The sequence below is a fragment of the Nymphaea colorata genome, chromosome 11 (genome assembly GCF_008831285.2).
Source record: "Nymphaea colorata isolate Beijing-Zhang1983 chromosome 11, ASM883128v2, whole genome shotgun sequence".
NCBI classification, from domain to species: domain Eukaryota; kingdom Viridiplantae; phylum Streptophyta; class Magnoliopsida; order Nymphaeales; family Nymphaeaceae; genus Nymphaea; species Nymphaea colorata.
This window is the reverse complement of record NC_045148.1, coordinates 20,801,281-20,811,637: the sequence shown is the minus strand read 5'-3', so window position 1 is coordinate 20,811,637 and position 10,357 is coordinate 20,801,281. Positions and strand designations below refer to the sequence as shown.

Below are 10,357 nucleotides of genomic sequence, written 5' to 3'. Positions count from 1 at the left end.
GATCCAGGAAATTGATAACATAAATCTTCTTTTTTGCATAGGGGTCACAAGCTCTTGAATTTCAGATCCGAAGCTATCAAACATACCTGCAAACAGTCGTGAATTCAATTTATGGAACACTAATCTCCACTCAGCATGGTGCTGGTTGTATAGAAGAGTACTGAAAAGCCTCTGGTTTGGCTTTTCACTGTTGTAACAATTTTATAACAATAAAAAGAAGGCTTTATACCACGAGTAATTATGTCGCTACTAGTAACAATGGCCACATTTTTTCATGTGTGCGATTGTTCTATAAAGTAAAAGCAAAAGCAAAAGTTGGGGAGATAGAGAGAGAGAGGATACATCATAATTGCAAGTCTTGTTTCCAAGAATATGCTCACCGTGGTTTCATATATTAGATTGACCTATATAGTAAAAGAAAATGTTGGTATTCGTGTAGAAATTAATCAAGAGAGAGAGTAAGTTGAAACCCCATGATCCGGACTATAAGGATGTAGAAGAATAGCAATTCTTTATAGTAGAACGGGAAAAATGGGAGGGATGAAAGTCTCAAATGTACTCTAAACCAATAAAAAACAATTGAGATTTGGAACCAAAAGGTCTCTAAGTGCTTTATAAAAGTGGGACTCTGGACTCATCCTCTTGCTGGGACCATCATAATTTCGAGAAGTGTGAGCACTCATTGTACTGCTACGTCAGTTTACTGAAATAAATCAATAAAGCTTGATTTGATTTCAAATGGGTTTCATATAAAGTGAATTCAGGGCATTGCTTTTCTGCAGGTTAAATTAAAGTGCATAAGATTTTAAATAACGAAATACAATCATATAGTCCAACTAATATTATGTGTTAATGGTACCGTTGGATACCAATTTTTTGAAGTATGGAGCCAAGTGGTGGAACACATAATCCTACAAACAATCTTTATATAGTTTGCAGAAAAAAAAAAGAAGATGACAATTAACATAGCATTGTCTTCTGAGTTTATTATGGGTGTTCAGTGGATAAAAGAGATTAATTATTAAGATTCATCATATGTATTCCCAGTTGGACCTAAGTTTCTTCATTTGAAGCAGGACTGATCGGTATCTAAACTCTGGATCCAAATCAGTTTTTGGTATATCCAACCATTCTGCATGTAAAAGTGTGTAGTTGAGTGCCTTAAGGGGCCGTTTGGCAATAGTTAGATATATATGTTACTCAATCTGCATCAAAATATGAGACAGATTTATATAACATTTGTACAATTGTCCCAGTAAATCTGCTACAGAAATTTTTGGAAGAACTTTATGGAACAATAACAGTGCATTACTATTACCAAACAGCCCCTAAATAACCAACAGGTCAGAAAGGTTATTGAATCCGATAATCTTGTGCCATCTTTGTAACATCTGATAATCGAGGGTCACCTCTGGTTCACTTCTTAGATAGCAGATCCATTAAGCTACTTCTCAGCATGCTCCTTAAAATTAATTCAGAGAAGAAGAAGAAAAAAAAAAAAGTATGTTAGGGAAGATTGAAATATAGTATCTGCATTCATGCAACATCTTGGTGAACTCTTCAAATCTGAGCCTAAATTGACGTCTGTTTTCAAATTGAAGTTCTCGACAGATTGGATCTTCCGGCCATGTCAGAGAGCATAACTTCGCCACAACGAAAAATCTTTTTCGGGATTTATGGATTTCAAGGACAATGCGGGATTCAAGTGAAATTCTTGTATTAACATCTAAACAAGTGTTTCTTTCATAAATGTGATCCGTTTAATTTGGACTCCCCGTCTTGGTTTCTGCTTCAAATGATAAAAAATGTTTGCTCCACTCTTATATTTGTGTTGTCCTGTATTTCTAGCCAAGTTTTAAGAAATGACGATCATCAAACGTGCTAAACTATCACAATATGTTCTCTTGCCAAACTTTTTCTGAAAAGTAAGATCTATTGAGCTCCATGAATGCTATACTAGAGGAAGGAGACTGAGTAGACCTATATGGCCTAACAATACTTATATTTGGCTTCACAAGCCATGATGAGAGAACTGAGGCATCATTTGGTAAGACAAAAGATACAGTTCCTTTGAACAGAACTCTCTTATATCTCCATTTTTCTTTGTTATTTTCTAAGCACTTGCAGTTTTTAGGATTAAGAAAAACTACATTTGTTCCTTAAAAAATTGTCTAAGAAATGGATCATATAGAAGAAATGAACCACGAGCTGTGGAATGCAAGGGGACTTTATCAATCGTGCTTTTGCTCTCTCTCTCTCTTTCTCTCTCTCTCTTTATATATATATATATATATATATATATATATATATATATATATATATATATATATATATATATATATATATATATATATATATATAGCGCTCGCGTTCAGGGTTAGGGCTGATGGGTGTTTCTTGCAGTTTCCGGAGTTGGGTTATTAGTTGTGCTGTGTGTGTGTGTGCTGATATTGAGCCTAAGCAGATGGTGAAACAGACCCATCTAGCTAGCACTTAAGTGAAGGCATCGTTGGATGGAAACGTGATTAAATGAAATAAGATGCAAGGCATGTAAAGCATCAACTAATCATCAGCATGGTGCTTTTGCTGTCACTCCTACCAAATGCAAATAATTTATGTTTCTGATCTCATCAAAGTCACCTGAGCAAGTGCAAAAAGATCAGCTCCGTATCCAGCATCTGATCAAATCCACCCTCCGATAGCCAGTCAAGTTATTAAGCAAGCCGAATCTGATCAGTAAGAGGATCAGAAGTTGGCTTGAGATTATATTTTGTGAATTTGAGTATAAGACCACAAAAGTTTAGTCTCATAATAAAGTAGTTTGTTAAGTGATTGATTGTCCTAGTTCTTAATCTTTTTGAGGCTACAACTGAAACTGATTAGGAATGGGTTAAGATCTGCTAGCCGAGTCATTACGGTAGTATAAGAGCCAGTTCAACACTCAAACTTGGGGCCCCACACATGCAGATATATAAACTTTAAGGGGGGTAAATTGTAGCATTTCATAAGTTTAGTCTCGTATATAAGATTGTGATACATATTGAGGGACTTATAAATATAATTGTTAAGTAATTGGTTGTTAACCTTTTCGAACTATAACATTTTTGGACCGTAATAAAAACTACTAAGGGGCAGGTTGAGATCCACTAGGGTCGCTACACTGAGTCTCGCATATCCAAATCTTATTTACCATTTGTCTGGATCTGATTGTATTGGACTTCGCAAAAACAGCAACTGAACCAAATCCAACATGTTACTCTTCCGATCCAAAGCCATCGAAAGTGTCATTTGGCCATTTTAGCTTTGCACCACTGAACTAAAGCTCTTTGCATCATGTCTACCAGTGAGCTTTAATGGTGAGATGGGTCTTGGCTGTATGCGGACACAATCCAAATCTAGTGGACGTCAGTATTAAATCACGACAAAAAATGTTCTTATAACAGTTTGGAAAAATATTTTGAAGTCTAAAATCTATAAAATCCAATAAATTCATATGTGAAAATGAGAAAAAGTATTTCAGACTCATTTGGTTTGCTAAAAGAATCAGCAAAAAGAAAAACAATTAGAAAACAGCCTTTTTAATTCATAACAATTGTGAAATACACAAGAATAATAAATCATAACAAGAGAATTTGTTTCTCAGGCAATTTTTTTTTTCTTTTTTTCTCCCGATCCGATTTGGCTCGGAGGGTCCATTTAGGCCTATCCGAATCGATTCAGAAAACAGTTGAACCAACCACAGGATGCATCATTTTACCTTATGTATCGCAATGAAAACCTATTGTGTGGATAGCTTTTCTTTTTTCTTTTTTTTCCGCATAATTCCCATAATAATATAACTGATGTCGCCAAATGTGAACCATCTTAAATCATAGCCTATCGAGTTCACTCATGACGATGAGCATGCCTTATGATATATATATATATATATATATATATATATATATATATATATATATATATACAACACGAAAAGGTAAATACGGCGGTCACTGTTTTTTTTTTCTTATGTTTCTTAAAAAGTAAACACACGGAAAACCTGTGATTATTTATTTTATGTATGACTTTGTGTTCCAAAATCAGGAAGATTTCCAGCCAATTTTCAATTAGTGGTATAAAAATCTCATATTGTTACTGTTATATAAAATCTCATAGGTCGGACACGGTGATGAAACTTGGTTGAGAGACACTCTAGTCACCAGTCCAGGTCTAATGTAGGCGCTCCATATAATTGTTAAGTTATCATAATGTTTTTTTTTTTAATTCCAATAAAATTTTTGATGGGTAATGTGGGCAATAGCCCCCCATGTATCTATGCCACAAGTGGGAGAGAGATGTTCTATCTATCACAATGTTTTTCCTATCACACACACCCCATTGGTGTTGTTTAGTTTTCTATAGAGTATGTGGCCATTGGTGTTGTTTACTCTAGGATATGTGGACAATGGCATTCCTTGAATCAAACATGCCCAAAATATACAACCTTATCTTATGAGTCATAGACTTTCGAAGAAGGTTTTGCATCATTCATTACTATCTATACCGCCTGCCAATTTGGTTGTTTTTATTTATTAAGTAAGTTTATTTGTTTTAATCTTTGAATATGAGCTCCATTCAGTTCATATTAAGCTCATTCAATCTCATAAGCTTACCAGACATGCGACTCCTTTCTTGCTGCCTCGTTTCAGAATATGATCAAAATAATGATCAGTAAGACAAGAAGTTGAATTCAAGTGGATAGTTATACCAAAGAGACTTTGTCGGTTACAATGTCTTATCGCTTACAAAGTGAATCTCAAATATGTAATTTAGATTATTCCTGTTCAGAAAATTACGTAAAAAACACCGGAGAAACCTTGCTTCAGCTTCGTCTGATTCCGAAGCTCAACGGTGAGACGCCAAACACGTAGAACAGATTGTTCCATTTGATCAACAGCGGCTGCCACCAGTGCCACCAGGCAGCTCTCACAGAGAGAGAGAGAGAGAGAGATGGCGTTCGCTGTGCGTTCTTCTCTTCTTCCTCTGGTGTATGGGAATGCCAGCGTCTCTCTCCGGCGGCCCGGGCGGAGTCTTCCTGCCCTTCTCTGCAAGTCGTCCCTCCGCAACAATCTCTCCACGTCATCGTCCGTCGATGAGCAGAAGGTACTTCCTCTCTCGCTCCGGTTGAATGCCGACGCAGTTGTGTTTTTCCTCTATCCCTTTTTTTTTTAGGACCCGGCATAATGTATCCACGACCATTCGTTCTCCTACTTTTGTTTTTGCTTTCACGAATGGATGGCACTAGCTGTTTCCTTTTACTCTTTGGCGCTCTGTTAAGCTTTGCTTTTTCGTCCAATTGATGCATCTGCAGTGCGATGATGGAGGACAGGAGGAGGGTAAGAGTCTTATTTTGAGCATTTCTTCTGTGTTAGTGTTCTGGGTTAGACGACTACCCAAAACTAGTGAAACTTCTCTGAAGCTCTAGCTTCTATTGCCAAGGGCTGACAGTAGCAACTCTTCTATTGACAATTGATCCATGTCTCCATGGTCATATGGTGTACACTGGCTTCTTGCTGGCCGGCATTGGTCATAATAAGAGCCAAATAGGGGGCCTAAAGTGCTTGTCTTTCAGGCACAGACTAAAGAGGGAAACCTTTTTATCTCCCTCTGGTGCTATTAGAGATTCTTCGTGAAAAGAATGTTTTTTTCTTAAATTTCGGAAATTATAGGAACTTCCTTTCTGCGGAAACAGTAGTATGTTGAGGGGCCTAGCAATTTCCCCAAGTAAACATCTTTTCGCAATTTTTCCTGGCCGCCAAGTTCCTAAATAGCCTTTGCTTTGAAGTTCTGGAGTCTATAAGCCATGTGAAGAAGTAGGTGATGATGGATGGTTCTTATCTCTTCAAATGTTGCTTCGGTTGACTCCGGTTATCCAATAATCATCCGTGCACCTCTGTAATTCCTGTTGCCAACGCCTGTTCTTCAAGTTGACAAAGGCTTTGAATTTTCCTTCTCAACATGTCTGGTGAACCCAATTGGACCGGGGGCTTTAATTTCGTAGTAAATCTAACTGCCGGAAAACTACTAAATAAATGAGTTTTCAACTTTTTTATTTCATACGATTTATTAATTATTTTCACTTTCTTCTGCATATGTTTCTAGGCAATGCTGTTGATCTTTTGGTGTTACAGCCTTTTTCTTTTGTAGAATCTTTCATTTTGTTTATTCTGAACTGTGCAGCTCATACTAGAAGTGAAAAACAAGCTAGAGAGAGAATACCCCATGCTTCCACTAGGCAGCTATGGAAGGGATGACGATGAGATGATTCTGTGGTTTCTGAAGGATCGGAAGTTTCACATTGAAGAAACCATTTCAAAGCTTACCAAAGCTATCGTATCCACAAAGAGATGTTTATCAATTATGTTAGATGATCTGGAATTTAAATTGTTTGTGGAACAGGCTGCGGTGCTACATTCACTGATTTTTTGTTTTTAAAACCTTCCTTATTTCCACAGTTTCATTTTAACTAGCAATTAAAGGAGATATATTCTGGCTTGAAATTAATTTATATCTATTAAATAAGCCATTCTTCACCTTGTTTATTAGAAAATGAGAAATTTTTGGCAACTAGTGCACTTCCTGAAAGGATGTACTTAGGTTTAACGAGCGTCACAATTCAATATAGTCAAGTTGCTCTCAGCTTCTAAACTCGGGTTTTGGGTAAGCAGAGTCACTTGAGCAGACCAGACAAGCTTGGGGATGGAAGCAGAAGTTTTATAGCCTACCTGATAGGGGTGCCTAATACTGGTCTTAGTCATCTAGCTAGCCTGGACAAGGCCAAGGCAATTAGCTGATACAACACAGTCGTACAGAATAAGCATCTTTCAAACAGCAAAAAAGCAGACCAGTTACTTAATTAACTGGCACATCGGATGCAAGTTGCAAGCTCTCGACTGACCTTGAACTCAGGAAATGACACGCGTGCTATAAACCAGCCTTTTCAAGATCTGAACGTTCTGGATCTCGAATACTGCACAGACAATATATTCGGTATGGATTAGTTCCATTCATGCAAAGAAACAAAATGTTCTTACTTATGTTGCAAGAGGGATGAAAGAAAATGGTTGTCCGCCAGTTGCATATCCCCAGTTTGCTTTTTAACTATTATCTAAGCATAGGAAATCCAGCACTATGATAATCATATTTTTTGGTGCTCATTCTTTTAAAAGTGTGTGTCACAGCAGACTTCTTAGATTGTAACTGATAATTGTATAGTTAGCATGAAAACCTGATTTGTTTTTGTTTTTGAACAGATCCACTTGTGATTCGATGTAATTGGTCCTCTGAGATGGTTGTCTTTGGTAAATTTTTTCCTATGTGTGTTTGTCTTAAACTTCCTTTGTAGACATGGCGTAGAGAGTTTGGTGTGTCAGATCTCTCAGAAGACACTGTCAGTGAGATTGCTAAGACTGGCAAGGCCTATGTGCATGAATTCCCTGATGTTCATGGTAGGCCAGTTCTTGTGGTCATTGCCTCTAAACACTTCCCAGCAGTGAGTTCTTTGGCAAAATTCCATTTTGTGTTCTTGGAGTTCATAAAAGTTCTGCCAACATGTCACATTCTCTTAGCTATTCTTGTTTCGAGTGTACCATGAAAATTCTCTGCTTTTTCCTGTGACTGTATTTGCTATCATTCATTTCCTATCAATTGCATTAACAAACCCCTTCCCTTGGGAAGAAAGCACCAAAAGCTGTCATGGTTAGGTAAGTAGACATGTATATTCTCAACTACCATAAAAGTTCTTATTTAAGTAGACGGGCCCAGCGAAAAACATAAGATACGTTGTAAGAAGGAACTGGTTCCAACAGGTTGGAGTACCCCATGATTGCCTGCTTGATATTCTCTTGCATCTGACAGTTTTTTTTTGTTCTTTTCTTTCTCAGTTATGCAGATTTAATTGTCTGTAGAATTTACTTTCCATAATTTTTTCTCGTTTTTCGATACGTTTGCCTGGTATAACCTTGTTCTTTTTCCTTTTTTGTCAGAAGCATGATCCTTTGCAGAGTGAAAAGCTCTGCGTCTTTCTGATTGAGAAAATCATCAATTCATTGCCTGCTGGGAAAGGAGAGGTTCTGGGAATATTTGATCTCCGTGGATTTGGCCCTGAAAATGGAGATATTTTATTTTTGAAGTTCCTGGTAAGAGTATCAAGTTGCAAATGCTCATTTTTTTCATTGTTTTGGTTCTTTTTATGTAAAACAACATCTATTTATGTAAATGTGCTTTACAAAAGGGTGTCTTTCTCAGTTTATATTTTCTACTATGTGAAGTCGCAGCTACTGACCAATGTCTATGTTTTCTTGTAATTGTTCATGATCGTGCCCGTTGATACAAGTAAATTTTCTCATGAATGTCTTTTGCTTATGAACCATGAGAAGTTTGGCTTAATCAAGGAAGGTGAAATTCAGAAACCGAACTAAGGCTCGACGAGTTGCATGCAGAAACAGGAGCTATATTTCCTGTCAAGTCACCATCTTGATTTGTTGCTTTGAGGCTTTTCTTACTAAATGCATGTTGTATCTGTAGAACTCCGGACTCATATTCTATAGACTAGAATGTGCTTTTCATATGTTCATACTTCATAGGTATTCAGTATGCATTGGTTTCACCTTATAAGATGGTTTCTCTTTTCTGATGGTGCAGATTGATGTCTTTTATTACTACTATCCTCGGCGGCTGGGTCAAGTCCTTTTTGTCGACGCCCCTGTTGTTTTCCAGCCAATTTGGCAGTTAGTGAAGCCTTTATTGAGATCATATGCAAGTTTGGTATGTTTATACTAATGAGAACAAACTTTTGTGATTCTTTATTGTTAATGAATCTACTTTTGTATGGTTAAATTTTCATGTGTGGTTTCTCTTTACGTATACAGTATGAATTGGTAGTTTGACCCTTAAGGTTTTTATTTATTTTTAGTTTATATTCATTTCTCTGTTTTCTTGAGACCAAGTATTTGATCTGCTTTCTACTTCCGTCTATTGATAAGAAGATGCAGCATCAGGCTGCAGGTGCGTAAACTATGTATTCATAAATTGTTTGCATTTAAATTTATACAAAATGTTCAGTTACATAAATGCATGTGTTCTCAAAGACTTTCGTTCAATCAATGCTGCAGCAAAGATGGCGCAGAATGGGCGTCGATGGGTTTAGAGACCTTATTCATTCAACAGAAGAATGTAGCATTTTTAGTCTCAGTTCATTCTTTTAGTCTATTTTTCCTGCTGATGGATTTTTTCTGAACTCTTTTGAAGGTAAGGTTTTGCTCGTCAGACACTGTCCGAAGGGAGTACTTCACAGAGGCAACAATACCTCCGAACTTCAGAGGCTGAATTGGTGCCCAGTATCAATTTTCCTTTCACATTTCTCTACAGGAAGAGATGGAGGCCTCTTGGAGGAAAGAGATCAACGACTGCGCCATCCTTCACCATCATTAGTGCCAAAGAACTGTTAGTGCAGAGATGACGCAGGGGTATTGAAGATGTCTGCTTTTTTTGCAGCATCAGCTAGTTTGAACAGGTAAGTTCTTGCCACTTCTAGAACGAATAGTCCCAAAATCTATGCCACCCTTCATCTAAATTATGTTTTTGTCATGCATAAGGTTACATCAACTGTGACAATTCAGGCCATGCAATTACGGTATTCGCTATCGACAATGGATATCTTCTGTATATGATCAAGCTACCTGTAACTTGACAAAGCATATCAAGAGTATGGAATAATATCAAATTAGCAGCTTGAAATTAGAACACTTGCGACTGGTTCTATTATCTACTGATAATAATATAATTAAAATAAACGTGGTTTCCTGGTAAGGTCTTCGACCTCTTGGCTTCTATCCATTTCGATAAAAAACTGCAAACTTTGGAATACTAAGTCATGAATGTGAAACCAAATGTGGAACCTAAACCAATTCCAAAGAAGGTCCATTAGGTTATATGTTTGAGCTGGCTGGAATTGAATACTAACCCAAAATTTTTCTGCTTAATAAAAAATGATTATCCAAACTTTGGGGATGCTGATCTTTTCATGTCAACTTGGTTCAGTGGGCGATGAATTGGGTGATTATTTGATATATTTCTTCTTCGAGTTTCACTAGGAATGTCATCAATTTAGATCTGATATTTGGTTGAATCGTTTTAAAAAAATGGATATTGGGAAAAACTTGATATGAAATTAAGAAATTGGATCTGATTTGGACTTAAGGGATGGCATTCGATTGGATTCAGATCGGTTATAAATTTAATAAACATACTATATGCAATGTCTTTATATTTTGAAACTTGTATATTAAGATTGGGTTTCAAAGTCGTGTGGATTGGG

General features: G+C 36.8%; 1 protein-coding gene across 2 annotated transcripts; it reads left to right on the top strand.

Moving 5' to 3' along the window:
- Positions 1–4,853: 4,853 nt before the first annotated feature.
- LOC116263819 (uncharacterized) lies at positions 4,854–9,785 on the top strand. 2 transcript variants are annotated; one of them, XR_004174700.2, is made up of 7 exons: positions 4,854–5,142; positions 6,220–6,372; positions 7,385–7,531; positions 8,025–8,177; positions 8,683–8,805; positions 9,289–9,553; positions 9,636–9,785. XR_004174700.2 is itself a non-coding variant. In XM_031643608.2 (6 exons), the coding sequence occupies exons 1-6, from the start codon at positions 4,990–4,992 to the stop codon at positions 9,364–9,366; spliced, it is 807 nt and encodes a 268-aa protein (XP_031499468.1). In that variant the 5' UTR covers positions 4,854–4,989; the 3' UTR covers positions 9,367–9,785. The 2 variants fall into 2 exon arrangements, 1 of the variants encoding a protein (XP_031499468.1); XM_031643608.2 differs by having other exon boundaries at positions 9,289–9,785.
- Positions 9,786–10,357: the final 572 nt, after the last annotated feature.